Source organism: Hemiscyllium ocellatum, chromosome 7 (genome assembly GCF_020745735.1).
Source record: "Hemiscyllium ocellatum isolate sHemOce1 chromosome 7, sHemOce1.pat.X.cur, whole genome shotgun sequence".
Taxonomy (NCBI): domain Eukaryota; kingdom Metazoa; phylum Chordata; class Chondrichthyes; order Orectolobiformes; family Hemiscylliidae; genus Hemiscyllium; species Hemiscyllium ocellatum.
Window position 1 is genome coordinate 101,063,714 of NC_083407.1, and position 26,465 is coordinate 101,090,178.

Sequence of the window (26,465 nt, forward strand, 5' to 3'; positions counted from 1 at the left end):
ACACTATGAAGAGTTTTGATACAGGTAGATAGAGAGAAACTATTTCCACCAGCAAGAAGATACAGATTTAAAGCAATTCGCAAAAGAACCAGAAGACGGCCTATACATTTTAGGCAGTGAACTGTTATGATTTGACACACTGCAGGTGGAAGCAGATTCAGTGGTAACTTTCAAATAGGAACTGAATATGTATAGCAACAACTTATTTTATATAGTGCCTTAAAGCATCCAAAGGCACTTTACAGATACAAAGTTAAATATGATCTAAATAAGGTACTAGGCCAGGTGACCAAAAACTTGGTTAAAAATGTAAGTTTTAAGAAGTGTCTTTAAAGACGAAACTGAAGCAAACAGGCAGACAGGCATAGGGAGGATATTCCTGAGCTTAGGGTTCAGAGTGCAAATAGAAGTGAAGTCTGTGATGGAGTGATTAAAACTGACAATGTTCAAGAGACCAGAATTGGAAGGGCACAAGGTCCTGGGGTTGGAGGAGATTACAGATATAGGGAAGGATTTGGCCATGGAAGAATTTAAAGACAAGGATGCGAATTTTAAAAATGAGGTTTTTCCTAATTAGAAGCTAATGTCAGTCAATGAGCACCAACACGAGAGGTGAACAGAACTTAGTGTGCGTTAAAACACAGGCAACAGAATTTTGGACCTCTTCAAATGTTCAGAGAATCGAATGTGGAAGTCCACACCACACTGAGAAGGATTAAAGGCACAAAGAGGGTTACAACAGCAGACATGAGGCAATGGGGAGAGGAGAGTGAGGCTAATTGAAAAGTTCTTACAAAGAGCAATCACAGGAAAGTGGGGCTAAATGATTTCCTTCTGGGCTATAAACTTTTCTGATTCTATTGGGGTAACAAACAGGAAATTGTCCAGTTGCACAATATCACAAAACATGCCACCAACTGCCTGTCTAAATTAAATTATCAATTTTGTCCCACCTTCCATAGCTTTGGCTTATTAGCTGGGCCATGATTCCTGTATACTCCCCAATATTCCTGTATACTCCCACAATGTTCCCCATTCTTCACATGTAAACCTGAACAATGGCTAGTACATTCACACTAGGATTCCCAACTGTAGTTGGACAAATTCTTACACAACCTTCTCTTGTAATTTACACTTTATTATCTCATTGGACGATTCTTGATGGTCCATCAAATAGTCTTTTGTCCATGTCCATTATTTTAGTAACCAATAATTTATATATATATAGTATTGACTATGACTCGACACAGGGTCAAAGGTTGAACTGATAACTTTTATGAGTTGATTATGAGTGGACATAGCTGTCAGACAACCTCTCAATGCCGGTTGCTTCATCTTGTCAGTCTTTAATATTTTAATAACTAATAAACTACAATACAAAAATGTTTAAAAATACAAACAATATATTGTTTAATGTATTTATAAATATTAGTCTGTATATGTGATTGCAATTATTTCTTTAAAAGTACATATTCTACAAAACCACTACCACAGTCATATACAATGGTATATTGGCACATTCTTTTGTCACAAAGTTTAGATTGGTTACTTGGTAATTTTTTTAGATTTGTTAGAATGATACTATTTTTCTAAGAGATAGCCCTCACTCTCAATTAATATATGTCCAATAAAGCATACTGTAATTTTTACTGGTGTTTTGTCTTGGTTAACAAGTGAGACATGTCAATATCTTCGGTACATCAGCAGGTTTTGAGTGATATGGCGTCAGTTGTTGTTTTCTGGATATCCGTCTGAGTCCAAAAGTTGAGGGTTTCACAGTTCCACTCCTAAGCCTTGAGCACTTGATTAAGGTTGGCCAGTCTCAGTACTAAAAGAATTGCTTTCAGGTGTAGTGTTAAACTAGGGCCCTGTCTATTCTTTCAGGAATATGTAAACTATCTCATGGCACTATTCAAAGATGAGCACAGCAGTTATCCCTCACATCAGATCCAATATTCAGCCCTCAACTAACATCACAAATAAAAATAATGCGGTTTGTATCACATTGCCATAACTAAAAACAGAAAATGGAGGGAAGTTTTCAATTGAACTCTTTTCATAATCAGGCCATCAATCTGAATCATTGGAGGGGGTGAGTAAGATGGCAAGAAAGGTAAGTAAGTGGACCAGTTGACCAAAAGAGCTACACACCCTGTTTTCACTATCACAGAATGGGTGAGAAGGTACGTTGCTCAATTAATAGCTATATAAAAAGCCTCAACTGCCGCCTCACATGCAAGAAAAATGGTTGGCTTCCCAACTAGGAAACTGGGACGACCTGCCTACGAGGTTAAAGTAACCTCAATGTGCTTCACCTTCAAGTCATTTATGGTTAAGGATGGACACAAGTGGGTGATGCTGAAGGTCATACCCTTAGATCCATTGTCCTCAAGACCCTGACCTCATGATCCCTCAAAACACCTTCCTGTTTCCCATAAAGCCTGGGACTCCAGTGACCATCTCTAAGAGCTAGAGATGTTGGTCTTTGATTTCCTGACACCTTCTGGTGGCAGTGGACTTCACTATCTGGCTGTCTGGATACAGAATTGGCTGGCCCATAGAAGATGAGAGGATTGTAGTAGATGGAAAGTATTCAGCCTGGAGCTCGGTGACTAGTGTTATTCTGCAGGAACCTGTTCTGGGACCTCTGCTCTTTGGGATTTTTATTAATGACTTGGATGAGGAAGTGGAAGGGTAGGTTAGTACGTTTGTCAGTGACACAGAGATTGGTGGTGTGGTCGATAGTGTGGAGGGCTGTTGTAGGTTTCAACAGGACATTGACAGGATGCAGAACTGGGCTGAAAAGTGGCAGATGGAGGTCAACCTGGAAAAGTGTGAAGTGATTCACTTTGGAAGGTCGAATTTGAATACAGAATACAGGGCTAAAAGCAGGATTCTTGGAAGTGTGAAGGAACAGAGGGATCTTGGTGTCCATGTCCATAGACCCCCCCCCCCAAGTTCATAGGGTTGTTAAGGTGGTGTATGGAGTGTTGGCTTTCATTAGCAGGGAGACTGAGTTTAAGAGCCATTAGGTTATGATGCACCTCCATACAGAGCCCTGGTTAGACATTTGGAATATTGTGTTCCGTTCTGGTTGTCTCATTATATGAAGGATGTGGAAGCTTTACAGCGGGTGCAGGGGAGATTTACCACAATGCTGCCTGGACTGGAGGCCATGTCATGTGAAGAAAGGTTGAGGGAGCTAGGACTTTCCTCACTGCAACAAAGACGGTGAGAGGTGACTTGATAGAGGTGTATGAAATGATGAAAGGCATACTTAGAGTGAATAGTCAGAGACCTTTTTCCCAGGGCAGAAAAGGCTATCACATGGGGGCATAATTTTACAGTGATCAGCGGAGGGTTCAGGAGAGATGTCATAGGTCGATTCTTTACACAGAGTAGTGGATGCGTGGAATGCACTGCCAGCAGTGGTAGTAGAGTCAGAGACTTTAGGGACATTTAAGCAACTCTTGGATAGATCCACGAATAATAGTAAATTGAAGGGTATGTAGATTAGTATGATCTTAGAGTAGGATAAAGGATCGGCACAACATTGAAGGCTGAAGGTCTTGCACTGTTCTATGTTCTATCAAGGCTCATGGGAAATCCCCCCCCCCCCCAGGCAGCTCTGAAATGGCTGATTGGAAATTAATCTGGTGAATTATCTCTTGGTGGGGTGGGATTTAGTTATCACATGTATCTTGTCACAAAATAGAGTGAAATGCGTTGTATAGTATCGTCACTCACTGGTGCCATCTTAAAACACAGAAGAATAAACCAAAACATAGCATATAAAGGCAGAAAAATGAAGAAATAAAGAAAATGTCCAACTTTACAGTCTTTCTTGTTAAGTGTCCCTCATGGGCCATGGGCCTGGTGGCCAGACACGAGTCCCTTCGCCGCACTACCGCCACTGGAATGAAGATCATCACTGTTCAGTGTCATCTCGCCTCCACCAACACCCTCGCCTCTATGAGTCCTTGCTGGAGTGGAATCAATTGTTTCTGCACATTTTGGACATTGCGTCACCAAATCTTGGCCATAAAATCTCTTAGTATAGCTGGATAATTAAAGCACTTTATGTATTTACTTCAGATTTTCAACATCCACAGTAACTTATTTTTCAGTTACTATCACATTATCGTTCATGGGAGATTGTTGCTGCATTTCCTCTATTCTAATAGTGAATATGCTTCTTGACTAACACAGGAGTAAAAGTTATCAGCAGTATGGGCAATGTAGAGTTAAAATCATAATCAGATTGGCCATTGTCTTATTTAATAATAGTCTAGAGGGACACAATGGTTTATTCCTGCTCCTATTTCACATATTTGTCAGTATGTATACTTTATTGACTGTGGGATGCCCTCAAGTTACAAAACATGATCTAGAAATCTAAGTTTTTTCCATTTTTAATTAGAATTTGAAATATCTCTAACTTAATCTTTAATGTGTGTGCATAGCTAAACAGAAACCCACACTAATATCATCAGAAACTTGTAATCTGCTGAGTGGGCAATTGTGGGAACTCTCAGTGATTTATTACTGTCGATGTTGAGTAAGGCCTTTTAAGTGCATTTTGCACTTTATTATGAATCTCAAGGATGGAGAATACATGGGGTTTAAGTGTCAAAAAAAAATGGGATGGTTACTCTCACCATAAAACGACCTACTGATATTCATCCCCGCTTGGACAACAGCATAAAGTTATGCAGCACCTCTGAACAGAGTAAAGTGTTCCAAGGTGCTACATAAATGCAGTTTCAGATGAAACTTAACATTGAGCCACATTAGGAGGCATTATGACCGCTGAAAAACAGGAGTGTGTTAAAAAAACCAAAGTGAAGATGGGAGGCAGGTTAATGAGATAATTCCAGAGCTCGGAGTCTTGCTCTCTGACGATTAGTCACCAATGGTGGAATAATAAAAATTGGGGCTTTGCAAGGGACCAATTACAGAGGAGCACAGACATCTCAGAGGGCTGTAGGCCTGGACCACATTTCAGATATAGGAGAAATTTGAGTTGCTGAAGGAGCCATGTCGGCCAGTGAGCACCGAGTTCACGGCTGAATTGGATTCAGTGTAAGTTGTAATGTGTGCAGGAAACTTTGAGCTCAATTTTACAGGTCCAAATTATTAAAGTGTTGTTTTTGTCAATCTGAAAAGGGTTACTGGACAAAGGAGCAGTGCTCAAAAAGCTTGTGATTTTAAATAAACTTGTTGGACTACACCCTGGTGTCGTGTGACTTCTGGCTTTGTCCACTCAGTGCAACAGTGGCATATCCACATCATTAGGCCATTCAGCTTATGAAGGATATTGGATCAGAACAAGCCATTCAGCCTTTCGGGCCTGTTAAATTATTATTTTATTAAACAAATACAAAAACAGTTTACAATAAACATTTACAGCTGTGCAAGAGACAGCAATTTTACAAGGGAGAGGAGCAGCAAAGCTAGGCCCCAAACCCTAGACCATTTTACAGGGAGATGAGGACAAACCTCAAATCCCAGTTCCACATATGACAGTGACAACAGCATTTGTACACTCGACAATACGGTTACATACAAAAGTGCAGACAATATAGACACAGCAAGCCCCCCACCCCTTCCACCTTCCACCTTCCAACCACTCTAAGGCAGCCCGCCCATACCCACCTTCTGGTTCTCGGTCCACCCTGTGCCCCTTCCAGTTTCGGGCCTGTTAAAGACTGATCTCTGCATCTATTCCATTCGCCCGCCTTTGATCCACATCCTACCGAACAAATATATAGCAATCTCAGCTCTATAAAGCTTTAACTATCGCCGCCCCAGTTTTGAAAGATAGCTGCAGATTTTTGCTGCCCTCTGTGCGGGCTAATTATAACATTCCTTCAAAAAATAAAGTCACTCCTGAAATGATCGCTCTTGAACCCTTAAATATTATTTCATGAGAATAATATAGGGGGTAGGGTGGGGGGGAGCAGAAAGTAGACCCGCTGAAGCTCCGCAACCTTTGGGAAAAATGAGACACTACACTGACACAGAATAACCATTGTGCGCACGCGCCGGCAGGTTTTGAATCGTCACTTCCGCTGGTGAAACCGCTCTATCATTTCCAGCGCGGCTGGAATCTCGCGATACTTCAGGATTTCTAAGATGGCGGCGCCCTGACAGTAGGTACATGCTGAGGTAAGGCGTGGAATGAGAGAAGATCAAGTCCCTGGCCTTCTCCATAGAGTGACAGGGAGGAGAGGTGATTTGGAGATGCTGGGGTGGACAAAGTTAAAAATCACACAACACCAGCTTATAGTCCAACAGGTTTAATTGGAAGCACTAGCTTTGGGGGAGAAATGAGGTAGATGCAGGGCAGTGGCAGTTTCTTCAATGAATTGGTGATGAATTTCACTTTCATTTCCACCCCCTCCTCTTGGCATTGACCTTCCCTCCCAACTTCAGTTGTGTAGCCAAATTTCATTTCCAGGAATCCGATGTTCATTGATGGGACACAAAAGCCCCTCCATCGCCAACAACATTTTGTTTCTCGACTTGACGTTAGAGTCATGGAATCCCAGCATTGTAGAAGCAAGCTATTTGGCCCATTGAGTCCACAGTAACCCTCCAAAGAGCACAACCCTGCACGTGGGAAGAAACCAGAGCAACCCACGCAGACAGGGGGAGAATGTATGGGGTCTGCACAGTCGTCAGAGGGTGGATTCGAACCCCAGCCTCTGGTGCTGTGAGGCAGTATCGCTAACCACGAATCCACTATGCTGCTAATGATATTATCATGTCAAATTCCCCACCATCAATGTCCTGGGGTTGCCATTGACCAGCAACTGAATTAGACCAGGCATATAATTCGAAGGGCTACAGTGCAGGTCAAAGGTTGGGAATTCTGAGTCCCGTGTCCACCATCCATAATGCACAAAGTGGGAAGAGTGCTTGATGGTCTGAAGGGCCTGTACCGTTCTTTGAATGCTCCCCATTTGCCTGGATAGGCATAGCCCTAACAATATTTGGGTTCAACACCATGTCAGATAAAGCAGGTCCTGAATTATTGGCAATCTTAATCTTAAAGTTTACTCCTATACCAGCACATAGTGCAGTAGTGTGCACGACCAACATGATGCATTGCATCATCATGTCAAATATTCATTGATAGAATCTCCTAAAACTGAAATATCTCCATCCAGATCAACAGGAACATGGAAACCTGTAAATGTTATGAGTAGAATATTGCTGTGTGCTGTTTACAAAGTTTTTTCAATGTTCAAAACTTATAAAATGTTATCTATTTTAAAAAATATTTTATTCTTGTTGCAGATTGTAATAAAATAAACTGCTGTGTTCATCTATTGTGACGACTGAAGTGAGGCAGGTACTTTGTTTCCTTACCATGACTATCCATTCAGCTGGAAATCTGCTTGTCAGGACCTTGAGATTCTGCAGCTTTCTGTCTCGTAGATGTGCATTAACCGGTGTTCGAAGCCATGCCACTATCATCCAGACATACAGATTTGTGCCACTGAAGGGACAGAATGGCATTCCCTACTGGCTCGGAAATTGTTTGGATTTAAAATCAAACCGATTCCATTCATCTGAAAAGACTGAATATCAAAATCCTACAGCAGTATTAGACACTGAGCCGCAGGATGGGAGTACTTACAGCAGAGAGATTAGTGGTGTATCTGCTCCTTCAATTAGTAACTTATCAAAAACGACAATCTCAGAAAACCTGGAGCCGCTTGAAGAGGAATTTATTACTGAGCAGAAAAGCCTGTCATCAGCTACAAGAATAAAACCTTTGGAACAATTCCTTGGCAGGCTTCAGACATGCACCTCCCCCAGTGATGTGCTCGACCTATATAAAGAATCCACAATGACCTGGAAACAGGTTAGCAGTTGCCTGATGACTATGTGGAAGACGACCAAAAGAATGTCAGAGGATCAAAAGCGATATGAGCGGAAGCTGATGTTTGAGCATCCCGTCTTTGAGAAGATCTGCCAGCAGACTTTAAGAGAAGCTCAGTTAATGAGTTGCATTGACTTGTCATATAGTCTCTTTGCTTTGGTAAAGATTGGAGTGTCCCAGAATAGCCGGCTCATTCATACCCTGCTGAGATTGACTCAGGTAGGTACAATTAATGCCTTACAATGAATGCATTGCAGGATAAATTGGTGTAACAGCACGTTGAGAAACTCTTTTTAGCATCCGTAATGTAGTTCCTCTGGTTAGCAAACTGAAAGAGAAAGTGAGCAAGAAGGTCTAAAAAGGCTGGTGATTGGCCTGACCTGCTGTGCTTTTCGAGCACCACACTCTCAATTTTAAATTCTAGTACTACGCAAGTATTTATAGCAAATAGGGATTCATTCACAGCTCACCTCCATCCGAAATCCTCATTGATACCTTCATTACCTGTACACTCAACAATTTCTGTTGTTGTTGTCCTCCTCCTCCTCCTCCTCCTCCTCCTCCTCTCTATGTATCTGCAATGGGACACAAATACAAGAGTAGCAGAGTTTTACTTCAGCTGTGCAGGGCTTTGGTGAGACTGCATGTAGAGTGCAATGTACAGTGTAAGACTCTTTATTTGGAAAAGGACGTACGTATATTAGAGCTAGTTCAGAATAGGTTCACTCAACACAATCTGATGGTGATGTCTTATCTAATGAAAAAGATTGAACAGGCTCAGCTTGTATCCATTGGAGTTTAGGAGAGTGAGAGATGATATTGCAACAAACAAGATCTTTAGGGGACTTGTTAAGGAGGTTATTTCCTTTTTTCAGCGAGACTGAAATGAGGGAGCATAGTTGAAAGGTAAGAGGTCTCCCATTTAAGATAGAGTTGAGTTCTTTTGATAATGTAGACCTTTTATTCCTGAAAGCAGTGAAGATTGAGTCATTGCATTAATTAAGGTGCAGTTCAGTGGATGTTTGATCAATAAGGAAGTGGAGATTATTGAGCTGGCAGGAAGTGGCCGTGAGACCACAACCAGGTGACCCTATTGAATGGTGGAGCTGGCTGAATAGGCTCCCCCTGCTGTAAAATTCACCCAAAAGTCTCTGTATTAATTAGTGACAGGTCTAGGTTCCCTACCATCCCTGTGCTCGCTGACCTAAATCGGCTGTCATTTAAAGCAGCAAAATTGTGATCTTTATTTTCCTATCACTCCATGGCTTCACCTTTCTCTATCTCTGTAATCTCCTCTAATCCTAAAACCTTGTGAATCAACATCATTCTTCTAGTCTGTGCACTCCACATCATTGTTGCTGCAGCATGGGTACCCCTGCTTGCAAATGCCTGGGCCAAAGCTCTGGAATGCCACCTCCACACTACTCTAAAAATCCCACCTCTTTGACCGATCTGTTGGTCATCTAACCCAATGATGCCTTGTGTGCCTCAGTGTCCTGTTTCATTTTATTAATGCTCCTGTGCAGCACCTTGGAATGTTACATTGTGTTAAAGGCATTATACAAGTTGTTTGTTCTAATACAGGCATTCTGTAGTGTGATTCCTAATATATTGAAGCCTCCTTGAGACCTGATTGCAAAATAACAGCAATAGGGTAGATAGAGGGAAACTGCCTTCTTTCGAGGAACAATCCAGACCTCAGGGACATGATCTTAAAATTAGAGCCCAGGCCATATTAACGGCAATACAGAAGCACACTATCCACACAAAGGCAAATGTAAGTGTGGAATTCTCTCCCTTGTTTTTTTTTAAGATTGGGACAGATGGATCTTGCATGGAAGGTGGGCAAGATGAGTACTTGTTGCTCATTCCTAATTGCCTTTGAGAAGGTGGTGGTGAGTCACCTTAATAAACCACTCCCACCTGTTGCAGGTGCTATCACAGTATTGTTCGGAAGGGATTTTGAGGATATAGATCCAGTGACAGTAAAGGAACAACAGCACGGTGGCACAGTGGTTAGCACTGCTGCGTCACAGCGCCAGAGACCCGGGTTCAATTCCTGACTCAGGCGACTGACTGTGTGGAGTTTGCACATTCTCCCCGTGTCTGCGTGGGTTTCCTCCGGGTGCTCCGGTTTCCTCCCACAGTCACAAAGATGTGCGGGTCAGGTGAATTGGCCATGCTAAATTGTCTGTAGTGTTAGGTAAAAGGGGTATGGGTGGGTCGCGCTTCGGCGGGTCAGTGTGGACTTGTTGGGCCGAAGGGCCTGTTTCCACACTGTAAGGAATCTAAGTAATCTAATCTAAACAATTATATAGTTCCTAGTCAAGATAGTATGTGGCTTGGAGGGGAATGTGCGAGGTGGTAGTTTCACCTGATTTAGTTCATATGGGTTTCTGCCCTAGACTGCCATTACACTGTTGAATAAAAGGACAGAAATCCTTTGAAGAAATTGTGTGGAACTTAATCAGTCGCTTTTTCAATAAGGAAATAAATCTAATCCCTGAATATCTTTACTCCAGTCAGTTTTAAAATGTCTACACCTAACTGCTTCTGGAAGAAGCAATACTGGAATGCTTTTTCTTCTCCTTTCAGGTGAACATTTATATCTGTTGATTTAAGGTTTGGGATGGTAGCTCAGAATTTGAAGGTAGCTACATTATTTATCGAACATTTACAGCATGTTTTGGGATCTGTAGACCAGTTGGATTAACATTATTAGTACAAAAGATAACCAAATCCTTATTTAAAGAGAAAATGGAGAATCACCTGGAAACCAAAGATGCATTTTAGCAACGGCTTGCAAAATGAAAAAGCTTATTTGATCAATCACATTGAATTCTTAGAGAAGCCAACAGAGAAGGTTAATGAGAATGCAGTCTATTCCATGTATCTAGACTTTTAAAAGTTATTGAGAAAACATTATATCATGGACTGATTAATAAGGCTAGTGCATGTGGGTTCAGTGGTAAGTTGCAGACTGGCCAATGAACTGGCAGCAAGTAGTGATAAAATGAGGTGTTCACAGCGGCTGAAGGGGAACATTAGGTCCCATAAGGATGAGGACTGGAACCACTATTGTTCACAATTTAAATGAATAATTTTGACTTTGGAATGAAAAACGCAATTTTAAAATTTCAAATAACACCAAAATAGCCAGGAGGTGGTATGACGGTGTAATAGAGATGGTCAATACCGATGAGACCAGAAGTTAGGAACACAATTGGCACTTAATCTGTAAATGATGGGCTCATGTGATGCAGTGGTGGTGTCCATACCTCTGGAGAGGGAAGCCCAGGTTCAAGTCCCACCTGCTCCAGAGGTGTGTAATAACATCTCTGAACAGATTGACTAGAAAATAGAATTTGTGAACTAAATTCAGCACATACTTGCATGCAGTATTTCACTTTGGTAAGATCAATAAGGAGGTCAACAGTTACTTTGAAAATAAGAATCTAAATGGGTTAGAGGAACCAAAGGATCTGGGATTCCAAATAGACAAATAACTAGAATTAGTGACACATGCCAGTAAGGCAATGAGAAAGGAAACCAAACTGTGGGGTTTTACTACTGGGGAATAGAATTGAAAACTAGAGAAGGTGAGTTCACCTTGCATTTGCAGTAACCTGCCTGGTCTGTTTGTGGTCTTATAGGAGCGTCTGAACAAATTTGATGAGAGAGCTCTCTCAGTGCTTTCCAGTTGTTTGAAGAACATGGAAGACAGCAGGAGTGTAAATGCATTGCGAGTAGGCCTCAGGTAAGGCAGTGGCACATGAATCTACCATCTCAATCTGCTCTGCATAACTGCCCCGATTCAGTACATGTTTTAGAAATGCCTTAATTCTGCAGAACCTTTACACCACAGACACAGGGTATTCAGCCCAACTCATCCAGACAAAGCACCCTGTCAGTATTTCCTTCTAATGTTTTCTACCTTGTGTTTGTCTAATTTCTGCCCGAATGAATCAATGCTATTCACCTCAACAACCCCCTATGATGGTGAGTTTCACATTCTCTCAACTCCCTCATAAAGGATTTTTCTCTGAATTTTCCATTGAATTTAATAGAAACTCTTGTATGTTTATAGCCCATATTTTTGAACTCCTACACAAGTGACAACATCTTCTCTTCATCTATCCAAAGAAGTAACAAAGAGGATTGATGAAAGCAGAGCAGTAGACGTGATATATATCGACTTCATTAAGGCATTTGACAAGGTTCTGCATGGTAGACTGGTTAACAAGGTTAGATCACATGGAATACAGGGTGAACTAGTCAAGTGGATACAGAACTAGACTGAAGGTAGTAGACAGAAGATGGCGGTGGTGTAGGGTTGCTTTTCAGGCTGGAGGCCTGTGATCAGTGGTGTGCCACAAGGATCGGTGCTGGGTCCATATTTATCCATATAAATGATTTGGATGTGAATATAGGAGGAATGGTTAATAAAGTTTGTAGATGACACCAAAAGTGGTGGTGTAGACGGCCTAGCAGGTTATCTCAGAGTACAACAGGATCTTGGTCAGATGGGCCGGTAGGCTGAGGAGTGGCAGATGGGTTTAATTAATTAAATGTGGGATGCTGCATTTTGGAAAGGCAAGTCATGTCAAGGCTTAATGATAAGGTCCTACTAAACAAAGAGACCTTGGAGTGCAGGTTCATAGTTCCTTGAAAGTAGAGTCGTAGGTTGACAGCATAGTGAACAAGGTATTTGGTATAGAGTCATAGGGATGTACAGCATGGAAACAGACCCTTTGGTTCAACCCATCCACGCCGACCAGATATTCCAACCCAATCTAGTCCCACCTGTCAGCATCCGGCCCATATCCCTCCAAACCCTTTCCTATTCATATACCCATCCAAATGCCTTTTAAATGTTGCAATTGTACCAGCCTCCACCACTTTCTCTGGCAGCTCATTCTATACACTTCCCACCCTCTGTGTGAAAAAGTTGCCCCATAGATCTCTTTTATATCTTTCCCCTCTCACCCTAAACCTATGCCCTCTAGTTCTGGATTCCCCAACCCCAGGGAAAAGACTTTGTCTATTTACCCTATCCATGCCCCTCATGATTTTATAAACCTCTATAAGGTCACCCCTCAACCTCCGACGCTCCAGGGAAAACAGCCCCAGCCTGTTCAGCCTCTCCCTTTAGGTCAAATCCTCCAACCCTGGCAACATCCTTGTAAATCTCTTCTAAATCCTTTCAAGTTTCACAACATCTTTCCGATAGGAAGGAGACCAGGATTGCACGAAATATTCAAACAGTGGCCTAACCAATGTCCTGTACAATCAGCACAGCTGTAATGCTCTCCCTTATCAAAAACACCACTCCCCCTCCTCTCTTGCCTCCCTTTCTATCCTTCCTGTAGCACTTGTATCCTGGAACATTAAGCTGCCAGTCCTGCCCATCCCTGAGCCATGTTTCCGTAATTGCTATGATATCCCAGTCCCATGTTCCTAACCATGCCCTGAGTTCATCTGCCTTCCCTGTTAGGCCCCTTGCATTGAAATAAATGCAGTTTAATTTATTAGTCCTACCTTGTCCCTGCCTGCCCTGACTGTTTGACTCACTTCTGTTCTCAAGTGTATGAGTCTCAGACTGATCTCTTTCCTCACTATCTCCCTGGGTCTTCCCACCCCCCACCCCCCGCCCCCCCAGCCCCTCCGCCCCCTCCGCCCCCTCCGCCCCCTCCGCCCCCCCCCCTCCCCCTCCGCCCCCTTATGAGTGCTTTGAGTATGGGAGTTGAGAGGTCATGTTGTGGCTATACAGGACATTGGTTAGGCCCCTTTTGAAATATTGTGAGCAATTCTGGTCTCCCTCATATAGGAAGGATATTGTGAAACTTGAAAGAGTTCAGAAAAGATTGACAAGGATGTTGCCAGGATTGGAGGATTCGATCTATAGGGAGAGGCTGAATAGACTGGGGCTGTTTTCCCTGGAGCATCACAGGCTGAGGGATGACCTCACAGAAGCTTATAAAATCATGAGGGGTACTGGTCACAGGTGAATAGCCCAGGTCTTTGCTCCAGGGGAGCAGAGTCCAAAACTAGAGAGCATAGGTTTAAGGTGAAAGGGGAAAAATTTAAAAGGGATCTAAGGAGCAACATTTTCATGTAGAGGGTGGTACGTGTATGGAATGAGCTGCCAGAGGATATGGTGGAGGCTGGTACAATTACAACATTTAAAAGGCATCTGGATGGGTATATGATTAGGAAGGGTTGGGATGGATACGGGCCAAATGCTAGTAAATGGGACTAAATTCATTTAGGATATCTGTTTAGCATAGGCAAGTTGGACTGAATGGTCTTTTTCTATGCTGTACAGTTCTATGACTCTAAATCCTATTATAATTTTGAAAGCATCTATCTGTTCAAACGGTGCTGCCTCGTTTTGAAACTGAGGAAGCCCAGCCTGTTTAGCTATTTCCTGAGAGTTGCATCTCTTAGTTCTAGTCTCACCCTTGTCACTTTTTCCTCACTTTCTCCAGTGCACTTACAATTGCTTCATATAGAAAGATGTATTTTAAAACCCAAATATAAAAAAAAGTAGAAACTGTCTTTCATTTTAACAGTTCTGTGCAGTTCCACCTGTAGGTGAGAATACTATCCTTGGGTTAGCTCTGTGCTCCCTTACTTGTAATACCCTGTTTATAATACAGATTCAGCACAAGGGCTTGGCATTCTTTTCTTTTGATGGGTGCGATCAGAGTTTGTGATTTGTATTTTTTTTCAAACAATTGCTATTGAAGGAATATTTCTGTGAAGGCATTTAAAAAGTAATGAAATCAGTCTTTGCATAAATGTGATTTTAAAGGCAGTATGCATCAGAAAGCCAGTGATTTCAAGGACTCCTGGAGTCTCAATGGAAGTTTATTGATGTTATGGGGAAATGTTTACAACAGGACAGATAAAATCTTACGACATTAGCTTTAGCAGAGTCTAACAATCAATTTTTTTTAAATAGTTCAATGGCATTTGGGTTCAGTTCAAAATGAGCCTGACTGAAGTCAGATGCAAGTATACTCTCATTTTAGAAAAAAAGGGGATTGCAAACAATAGTCAAGCAAAGAAGTTACCTCGGTGAGAGAGTGTAACTTGTGAAGCTTCCAGACCAGGAGTGTTCCGCTACAAATTTCCATTCGCCAAGCAAAATTGAGAATGTGTAAGCTCTCCGTTGTGTGAGTATTTAAGGATAAGACTTTGCAGCTCACAAGGCAGGGTATGAGAAGAAGCAGTTAAGTCAAATCTACAGATTTGATGGGGAAGGAAATTTTATTTGGATTTTGATTAAGTGAGAGGTAATGGTGTGGGGTCGTAGATGGGATTCTGGCTTGTGTTTTGAAATCTTTCAAACTGTTACATTTAACTTGGTCAGTTTGTTTAGTTTCATTTTTAAAATGTATTTTGTGTATTATGTCTGTTATACATATCCGCAGCTTTGTGTGCTTATGCTTCAGTGAAAAATAACAACCACTTGAAATTAATATAAAAATCCTCAAGTCAAATGTAATTCTGGGATCTGAATTAGCCCGTGGCAACATCAGCTGTTATTCTTAGCAAATGCCGGGGAGTTTGGGAGATTCCATGCTAGTAACTCACACTTGTAATGCTTTAGTTCTATGTTAATGGATGGATATTGAGAGGCGGGGAGTGTGCAGTTTACCTGGTGCACACTGCCTACTTCCAGAAATTATTCGGAGATGATGGTGTTGAACTGGGGTGTACAAAGTTAAAAATCACACAACACCAGACAACCACCTGATGAAGGAGCAGCACTCCGAAAGCAAGTGCTTCCGATTAAACCTTTGGACTATAACCTGCTGTTGTGTGATTTTTAACTTTGTACTTCCTGCAAGAATGGCTTGCAATAATTTTCATCCCAACACTGTTTACAACTCATTCCGCTAAGCCAGACAATATACTACACCGAATGACTGGAAGTGAAATTTTGAAGCAATGAAGTTTTGAGTCAGTTTTTATTTCCTTCTTTTCATCTCCTTACCTGAATAAGGATATAATTACCATAGATGGGATGCAGAGAACCGATACTGGGGATGACAAGATTATCCTCCGAGGAGTGATTGAGCAGACTGTGCCTGTATTCTGTAGAGTTGAGAATAGAGAGGTGGTCTCATGCTAAAGTCTCACAGGAGTTAACAGGGCAGATGCAGGAAGTATGTTTTCCTGGCTGGGCCTGGAACCAGCTGACGCAGTCCAAGAGTAAGGGATAGGCTGTTCGGGATGGAGATCAGGTGAAATTCTTTCACTTGGAGAGTAGTAAACCTTTAGAGATTGAATACATTTATGACAAAGATGGCTAGATTTCCAGGTGTTAAAGACATCGAGGGATATCCAGATACTCTGGAAAAATGGTGTTGAGGTAGAAGATCAGTCATGATCTCATTGAGTGCTGGGGCAGGTTTGAGGGGCCAACCTGCCTAATGCTCACCTTTTCCTTATTTTCCTATAAAAAGAATGAGAACCAATGTTTGCTGTTGTGTCCTGATAGGCTTCTCGTAGAACTACGCATTCCAACAATCAGGAGAGTGATGGCCCTGCAGACCATGATGAGATGTATTGGGCAAGGTGCCCCACTGCCTCTAAAGAAAAAGCTGGAGGTAAGTTATATTTAATTCTTGGGCTGTTGGTGTCACTGCCAAGGCTAGCATTTGCTACCCATGCCTGCTTGCCTTTTGAGGAGGTGATGGTTTACCCCTCAGAGGAAACCACATTGGTATGAAGTCATATATAGGTCCAATCTCCAACAACCCAACAGCACCATGGTCATTTTGATGGAGACTGGCTTTTTGTGAAAAGGAGCAGAGTTATATCTTGGTGGAGCATGAAGTGTGGAGGCGGATACAATTAAAACATTGAAAAGGCCTCTGGATGGGTATATGAATAGGAAGGATTTGGAGAGATATGGACTAAATGCTGGCAAATGGGACTAGATTAATTTAGGATATCTGGTTGGCATGGATGAGTTGGACCAAAGGGTCTGATTCCCTGCTGTACATATCTATGACTCTTTGTGATATGGCCTTTCTGTATGATGCCCCCTGTTACTTCATTGATGGAGGCATGGAATTGGAAGGGCAACCATCCATACCACTCCCTCTTTGAGGAGTGTAGAAAATGACCAAAAATCTGAAGCAGAAACCATTGGGTGGGGAAAGGACTTGTTTGAAGAAACATCTATTCTGTTGGGTTGGCATTTTCAACAAGAAGCTGAGAGCCAGGGCGGTGGGAGCTTGCAGAGTTGGAGTTGCGATTGCTTTTCATTGACAGTCATGTCCCATTTCACAGGTTCAGGCACTGGCATCTCTCATGGGCTGTGGACGTCACTAGCGAGGCCAGCATTTGTTGCCGACCCACAGGTGCTAGGCCATTTCAGAGGGCAGTTCAGAGCCAACCACACTGCTGTGTGTCTGGAGTCACATGTAGGCCAGACTGGGTAAGAATGGCAAATTCCTAAAGTGAACCAGATGGTCAAACAATTCATTGATAACTAGCTCTATACCCCAGATTTCTATATTAATTTAAAATTCCACCCTCTAGTACTGGTTGGAATTTGAACCTGTGTCTAAAGACCATCCTTGGTGAACGAATCCAGTGACATTATCACTGTGCCATCTTGGCCCCTAGAAATATCAGTTCTGCCAGAGGACCTCTCAGTCAAGCCAAAAGTGGAGCAAAGGAAACGAAAACAAGCCATGAAACTGTTTAGAGTTCTAGTAAAAACCAACCTGCAACACAGTGTACAGGTTCAGGCACTGCACCGCAAGAAGAATATGTGATCCTTCCAGGGATGACCAGAGTCCTAACAGGATTTAAAGGATTAGATCGTCGGGAAGGTCACATGGAATAGGCTTATGAATACTTGAATCTATAAGATGCAGGGGTGATTTAATGGAGTTGCTTAAGATGGTGAAATTGAGAGGTTGGATCGGGAGAATCTGTTCCATCTTGATGGGGACAGAGCATGCGGTAGATCAGTTTGAGCAGTTCCACTCATCAATAGATTCCCAAAGGGCAGTGGAAGTCTGGAACTCTTTCCCACTGCCCTCCAACAAGCCATGAGACTCTGGGGCTAACTGTAACCACCAAAGATTAACAACAACAACTGGGCACATAGTAAAACAATGTCATGGCACCAAGACATAACAGGAGAGGTTAGGTTAGGTGACCAAAAGCTTGGTCAGAAGTGGATTTTAAGCAACGTCTGCAATAGGAAAATTTGGGTCGAGGGAATTCCAGAACTCAGCAGCTGATGGTGGAGCCTCTAGTCGTGGAGCAGCTGAAATTAGGAGCACTCAAGGGGTTAGGATCTGAGGTCTGCAGATGTCTCCGAGTGTTATGGAGCTGAAGGAGTTTACAGATGTCTAGAAGGTTGAGATCCTGATGGAATTTGAAAAGAAGGGTGAAATTCTTGAAATCGCCATTTGCATGTATCAATGTGAGTCAACGAGCGCAGGAGTGTTGAGTGAATGTTAAAACAAAGGCAACAAAGTGTTGAATGACCTCACATTCACACAGGGAGACCAGCTGGATGTGCTTTGGAGTGATTAATAGTTAGTGAACTGCTGTTGGGTAAATCTACTAAAGTATACGGTACCAAGGTAGGTTAATGGCATAAAGACACAAATCAGCCACGATCTACCTCGAGCAGATGACTGGTCAAGGACTATTTTAGTGATGGTGACAGTTCTGTTCTGCTATGCAGGGGATGCTACAGAACACGCAGTGAATATTGTGTTTGTTTCACTGTAAATACTGCTTTGGATATCATTAATGCAATTTTGAGGCTGCAATTCAGGTATGTAGCAGTGCTTTATTTTAAGATGCAAACTAGTTTCGGGCTGCAGAAAAGTTATTTAAAGGTTGTTGCTCTCTGTTTGACAGAACAAAGCCCTCTCCTTGCTGAATGAGTTCACCCTTCCCAACTGTCAGTACATGTTCGTCACTTTAGCAGTTATGGACTACCGGTCACTCCCACTCCTAGAGGCGTGCAGTAACAGGATTATTGGTAAGTGAACCTTGCATTTATAATTCTCACCCTTGTTTCCAATGACCTCCGTTGCCCCACTGTAACCACTTTCAGTCTGCAACTGTTCAAGACTTCTGCACACTCCCAATTCTGACCTTGTGTGCACCCCTGATTTTCATTGCTCTATACTGGCAGCCAGACCTTTAACTGCTGAGTTCGGGGACTCCGGATAACCTTCCCTAATGCACAACATCCTGCTTTAACTCAATTTTTGGTCACTTCCTGTCTCCTCTTCTGCAGCTTAGTACTAGATTTTGTTTGCCATTTCTACAAAATATCCTGGGATAGTATTGCTACATTACAGGCACCATATATTTTTAAAAATCTTTTTAGGTTTGAATGGCTTTCAGATATTTGGTAAGAACTCCTCCTCCAGTGTTTCCCAGCTTTGAGAATGCTCAGACCCAACTCTATTCCAGTTCCGACTTGTGAAGTCTTGTTGACATGTAGACTGGAAAAATCAGGGGGCGAAAGTAGCTGTGAAAAGAAGTTCAGGACGGTTTCTTAAAGCAGCACATTCTGGAGCTGACCAGAGAGTAGGCCTAATATCATGCAACAAGATAGGATTAATTTATTAATGATCTCAAAGTGAGGGCATTCCTAGGTCACAACAATCATTATTTAATTGAATTTCTCCTTCACTTCGAAGGAGAGAGGACAGGGTCCAAGACTAGTATTTTAAACTTAAATATGGACAATTACGAGAGCACGGAAGTAGTACAAGATAAAGTGAACTGGCAAATTAGGATAGGACATAGATTAATAGCGATACAGTGGCAAACATTTAGGATATTTGATACTTTAGAATTAACAATCAATGCATTCTGAAAAGAAAGAGATTTTCCAAAGGTTGGTTCATCATCTGTGATTAACTAAACAAAAGGTAAAGGTACTATAAAAGATAAAGAAAAAGCATTGGATTCTGCCAAGATACGTGGCAAGTCAGTATCTTGGACAAAGTATAAAAGTCAGCGAAAAGTGTCTAAATGGATAATGAGGAAAGAAACATTATAATGAAAGAGGAATGCTGAAAATATTAAAAATGGTAGAGTCTTTAGATTACTTACCGTGTGGAAACAGGCCCTTCGGCCCAACAAATCCTCCGAAGCATATACCACCCAGACCCATACTCCTACATTTACCCTTTCACCTAACACTACGGGCAATTTAGCATGGCCAATTCACCTAACCTGCACATTTTTGGATTGTGAGAGGAAACCGGAGCACCCGGAGGAAACCCACGCAGACACGGAGAGAATGTGCAAACTCCACACAGAGAGTCGCCTGAGGCGGGAATTGAACCCGGGTCTCTGGCACTGTGAGGCAGCAGTGCTAACCACTGTGCCACCGTGCCGCCCCAAGTTCTTTATAGGAACTTGAAAAGGAAAAGAACATTCGAAGTCGATGCTGGTCCAGTAGACAGTGAGTTAGTAGTGGAAAATAAGAAGATGGCAGCTGAATTAAAAATGTATTTTGTATCAGTCTTCACCATAGAGATCTAAGTGACATTGCGGAAATAGCTGTAGTTTGGGAAATGGCAGGGAGGGGGATATTAAAGAAAACTATAAATCCAGGGAAATGGTTCTGACAAATTGTGGCCTAATGAGTTCCATATTTCACCATCAGGAGATAGTGTGTTGGGGTCTAATTTTCCAAAATCTCCTGGATTGGAGAATGTTCCATTTGATTGGAAGGTAGCAAATGTTACTCCTTTACTCAAGAAAGGAGGCAGACAAAAAGCAGGAAATGACAGGCTAGTTTTTAACATCCATCAGAGAGAAGACCTTAAGCTATTATTAAAGATTTGTGGCACTTTAAAAAAATGCAAGGTAATCAAGCAGAGTCAACATTGTGAAAGGGAAATCACGTTTCACCGAATTGTTGGTGCTCTTTGTGCATAAACGATAATCTGTGGAGGAATGCCAGAAGGTATTTGATAAGGTGTCACATTCAAGGAAGGTAAAAGCTGATGATGGATAAAAGACATAGCTAACAGGAGGCTGAGAATAGGAATAAATAGTTGGCAAAAGTTGTGAGTGGTATGCCACAGAAATCAGTGCAGTTCAAAGAAGCTTTACCAGATTAATACCTAGAATGGGCAGGTTGGCTGAGGAGACTTGGTTGGACAGGATCCACTTAGATCCACTGGAGTTTGGAGGTGACTTGTTTGAAGCATCTAAAATCCTAAGGGATGTTCGCAGGTGGATGTGGAGAGGATGTTTTCTGTTGCGGGAGAATCTAGAATGAGGAGTTGGTAGTTTAAAAATAAGCAATCTCCCAATTTAAGGCAGAGTTGAGGTGAAATTCTCAGCATGAAAGTCTCTTCCTCCAAAGATGGTGCAAAGAGAGCCTTTGAATATTTTGAAGGCATAGATTCTTAGAAAGTGAGGGAACGAGAGAGTATTGGTAGGATATGGAGTTGATCAGCCGTGATCTTATTAAATGGTGGAACAAAGTCGCGGGACAAATAGCTTACTTCTGCTCCTCACTTGTTTACCACCTGTATGTTCTCACAACTGTTGTGTGCATTATTGCTTAGAGGTCAGTTTGTAGAGCTCACATTACCTTATCAGTGTTTCTTTCTTTCCCTTCTCATGATTTTTCACTGCATTATGATTGTGCTAAATCATCCAATTCCTGAGAGGAAATCTTGCATTTATGTCCTCATTCCTCACAAAGAGCTTATGCCCGAAATGTCGGTTTCTCCTGCTCCTCGGTGGCTGCCTGACCTGCTGTGCTTTTTCCAGCACCACACTCTTCGACTTGCATTTAATGTTGTGCCTTTCTTGTCTAGGACATCCCAAATGCTTTGGAGTCAGCAAGATGCTTTTTAAGTGTAGAAATTCTTTAAATGTCGGATACATGGCAACTAATTTGTACGCAGTAATCTCCCACAAGCATTGAAGTGGTAATGACCAACAAATCTCTCTTTTCGATGTTGGTTGAGGGATAAGTGTTGACCAGGATGTTTGGGATAGCTCCCTTACTCTTCTTTGGGATTATCCCCTGAGATATTTAGGAAAGAGAGCAGGCAGCCCCAATTTAACATCTGATGTGAAAGGTAGCACTCCAACAGTTGAGCGCTGTCTCATTACAGCACCAGGGGTGTCAGCCTCTTGTTTTGATTGCAGCTTGATGAGGGGGAGAGTTAAACCCTTGACTCAAAGGCAAGGACATTTAAAGTTGGATGCATAAAATGTCTGTGGTTCACTTCTGTAATTCAGTTTGGTACAGTGACTGGGATGGTTTACTGGTTTGGGATTCTCTGCTTATTGGTCTAGAGTGGGGTTCATTATTGTGGTCCTTCGTTCAGTCAATACAAAACGATCAAGTGTTGGCAATTTGAGGTAGCACTCACTTTTGATACTAGCTGGAAAATAACTTTTATGGAGGGATTTCTCATCCTTCATGGGCTCTGCCCTTCCTATCTCTGTAAGCCCATTTAGCCCCAAGACTCTCTCAGATCTCTGTCTGCCTTCAATTCTGATCTGCTTTCTTTGCCTCACCTGAACCTCGTGTATCTCGCTGTGAGATTTTGTCAGTGGGAAGCGACTTGGGATACCTTACTGCGGTAAAGGTGTTATATTAATGCAGTTTGTTACTCATCTCAGTGGGGATTCAGATCTCAATTGTTTTTGCCATGTGGTTGTTGTCACCAGTTGATTACCAAAATCAAAACAGGAACTGCTGCAAATACTCATGAGGTCAGGCAAAAATCCCAGAGCAAAGTTAACCTTCCTAATCAGTGACCTCTCTACACAGATTAACCAATTTTAAACAAGTCCAGAGTGGTGGTAAGGGGGAATGTGTGTGATAAGGCAGAAGGCCAGACAGATTAAAGGAATAAGGGGATGACAGTGCAAGGCAAGAGAGGCTATTAATGGGATCATGATTACACAGCACTTTCCCTATTAAATTTATGCTGTGCATCTGACATATGGCACATATCTTGTTGACACTGAAAGAAACCCTCAATCCAAGAACACTCCTTGTCTTCCTGTTCTCACAAGTATCACTCCCCGACACATCTAATAAATAAACGATGGGAAGTCATGAGCCAGTTCCTTGTGACAAACTCCAATCTGTCAAATGGCCAGCATTGTGTTTGGACCATGGTGAGAATGGTCATTGCTAAACAAGGTCAGGGTAAGCCAGGGCTCCCTGACCACCACAGGGCTCCAGCACTAGTCCTGTTGCGGAGAGACACAACCAGCATTAGTGAAGAGTGTCCACTCTGTAGACTAAGTGGCAAACTGAAACTCTTACACTGAGCAAATGAGGAGGCTGTCACTTGACTTCAGGGACTTCCATTCACAAAATAAATCAATGAATCAATAAACAAGGCAAGGAAAGAAACTAAAGAAGTGTCTCAAGGAGACCAGAAGAAGAGGGAAGCATGAAAAACCGATCATGTGCAAAAGGCTGCCAGGGCTGTGATGGAGGAAAGTGAGTAATCCCAGCAGACCTGGTAGCTTGTCTGTGACTTTTTTGAAAAGAGAAAAACTAAGAGTGCTTCACTTTGCCAAGTTTGAACCATGTTGTTCCCTCAGAGAATATCCACAGCATCCCGTTTTGGTGCCTCGTCCACGTTTTGCAGTCGTGCAAGGATCTCTGGTACCGCAACCCCGCCCTGCTCAGTGCGATAGGCAACCACGTGCTGTCCAGCCTGGCGATCTGGCAGGTTAAGCAGGTGAGATGACTTCAAGAGCTGAGTTTGAGGATCCATCTTTTGTGGTCTGGACAGATTTTGAAAAGGACAAATATGTTGGGCTGCGGGGAAAGAGCCGGCAAGTGTGGCTAACTGGTCAGGACTGTCAACGGTGCGGCAGGACTAGAATATAGAACTGGCCAGCATTGGATAGGCCCTTCGGCCCACAATGTTGTGCTGTGTGATTTTGTGATGTACCTTACCTGGGCCACAGTGACTGACAGCTGCAGGTCCTCCATCAGCTAAGAAAGTAAGTGATTACAATCCTACAGATCACTGTCAAAGCCACAGGTTGAAAGAAAAGACCTTGAGTAAGCGAGAGCTCTTGTGTACTCTGATCTACACGGAATATTACTGTCCTCTTCTCCTTCAGTTCCCCAGAAAAACCTGCAGATTGTTTTCAGCTCGGTTTCATAGAATCCGTACGGTGTGGAAACAGGCCCTTTGGCCAAACAAGTCCTCACTGACCCTCCGAAGAGGAACCCACCCAGACCCATTGCCCTAACCTATTAGTCTATATTTACTCCTAACTAATGCACCTAACTGTACACATCCCTGAATGCGATGTGCAATTCACCTAACCTGCACATCTTTTGATTGTGGGAGGAAGCCAGAGCACCAGAGGAAACTCACACAGATACTGGGAGAATGTGCGAAATCCACACAGTTGCTCGAGACTGGAATCAAACCCAGGTCCCAGGCGCTGTGAAGCAGCAGTGCTAACCACTGAGCCACCACCCCTCCTCTGTCTGTCCAATTGTTCTTCTCACTCTTTGGGCTCTATCTCCACCTATTGTTTACTCCTTAAACCCTCCCCCAACCCTATCTTCTGTATGAAAACCAACATTTTCCTAGCTACCATTAGATTCACAGGAATCGAGCCTGGGTCTCTGGCACTGAGAGGCAGCAGCACTAACCACTAAGCCACCATGCGCTTTGTTTTTATTTTATGTTTGACCAGATATGTATGTTTTTATAACATTGCTTCTGGTCTGCAAGTTATCCTGGACAACCCCCTGTGCCCTCTCACTGCCTCTTTGCCCAGTCATAGAATCTCTGATGGCACTGTCACAGTTGAAATTTATGACACAAATAATTGGGAGAAGCTCAAATTCATTTTCAATCATTATAATGCAATATTGTCATTCTAGCTGAGTGGAAACATTGTAAGGTGCAATATTGTACTAGAAGACTGTCAATTATAATATATTGGGATTAGCTACTGAAGTCAATTTAAAAAGAGCAAACCCTAAGTGAAAATTAAGTGTAACTGAAGTTTTTAACTATTGCACAAAGGTCATTGCAGCACTGCATTTGTAACCACTGGTTAATATTTTCTTTTGATTTATTTGAACAAGTGAACAACTTGCAAAGGCTTATACAGAAGGTTTCTACGCAGCCCAGCTTGTACATGATGGGATTCTCAATCCCAGGGTCACGCTGTTGAATCCCAAATCAAGTGATTATTTTTGATCTTTAAATATTTTAATTAAAATCCATTTCTTAAGGCTGTTTCCCAATGGTGATTCTCCACAGTTAAAAACATAGCGTTTGTTTGTAGGGAAAATAAATCTTATTGTTATCACCCAGGTATGGCCTGTATACAAAAGATCCTGACAATTAAAATGTTTGCTGCCTGAGTAGCAGCAGACTTTTCCATTGTCTGACCTTGTTTTAAAGGGAGACATTTATAAGACACCAGCTTGTGCATAATTCAACAACAGAAAGTAGACCTCCATTCAAAGGCATCTCTTACTTCCAGCTGCCCGACAGGGAAACTATGCAGGAAGTGCTCCCCCTGGTGTTGGGGTGCAAATAACCACAGCCTTTTTTTGTGCGTCTGTAAAATTTTGCCTCAATCTCCTGACTCTAATAATTCTCACATTACAAAACAAGATCAATTAATAAACAAGAGCAGTTGCAGTTTCATAGTGAATTCTGACTTTATCTTTCTCTCCCTGCACCTCTCTCAGAGATTGGACCTTATCAGGAATTCATTCTTCTGTGAATATCTCTCAGTCTCTCTAATGTCTCGGACTAAGACAGCCACCCTTCAATAGCTGTGATCCCATTTCCTTTCCCATGCTCTGCCTTCTCCTTGCCCTCTTTGGGAAAGCAGATGCCTGTTAGAAAGTGAGTCGTGTAATACAGATGAGATGTCGACAGAATAAGCTGATATCTATTAAATCCATTTTCTTGATCCATCTTCAGATGGACAGTGGTGTACAAAAGACTCCGTGCATCATCCAACCTGTACTCACGTGACTGCGACGTCTTATGCATCACAATAATTACAACCCATACCTCATCCGAAATGATTCAATGTTCGGAGAGGAATGAAACCAGATAAAGTTAAGCCAATGGCAGGCTGAGGGTTGAGTTGAAGGAATTTCCCTCCCATGCCATTATAGAATCAAAACTAATCCAGGATCTCACTGTGGGCCAGACTAATGTTACCCAGTATCTCAAACAAGACCACTGTCACCACACAGGTCTAACTGTTGCTTGGAGGAATTCAGTGGCAGTGTATACCCACCAAGTCAACAGCCTGTTGGAAAGATTTGCTCTTACCCAGGAGTAGCACCTTATGTTGTGTCAAGATTTGATTTTATATACCTTTAGATTGTGACCTCCTAATCCATAGTCTTATCCCTTCATCATTTGAGAAGCTGCACATTACTTGAATGTTTGAGCTGCAGTTAAAACAGCCATTAAAGCTCTTGGAGTCTTGTGTGCTTCACTGAAACACCCTTCATGTGGTGAAGGCTTTTTCTGAAACACTTAATGATTGTGCAAAGCTAGGCCATAAAGGATAAATT

General features: G+C 42.3%; 1 protein-coding gene across 1 annotated transcript in view; it reads left to right on the forward strand.

The window, feature by feature from the left end:
- The first annotated feature begins 6,126 nt into the window (after positions 1-6,126).
- Positions 6,127-26,465, forward strand: part of fastkd2 (FAST kinase domains 2) — a 33,231-nt gene continuing 12,892 nt past the window's right edge. The window contains exons 1-6 of the mRNA XM_060828082.1: positions 6,127-6,168; positions 7,303-8,110; positions 11,545-11,648; positions 16,401-16,509; positions 18,794-18,917; positions 23,489-23,628. Coding sequence (XP_060684065.1) covers positions 7,376-8,110; positions 11,545-11,648; positions 16,401-16,509; positions 18,794-18,917; positions 23,489-23,628 — 1,212 coding nt within the window. The 5' untranslated portion in view covers positions 6,127-6,168; positions 7,303-7,375. The remainder of the gene's footprint in view (positions 6,169-7,302; positions 8,111-11,544; positions 11,649-16,400; positions 16,510-18,793; positions 18,918-23,488; positions 23,629-26,465) is intronic.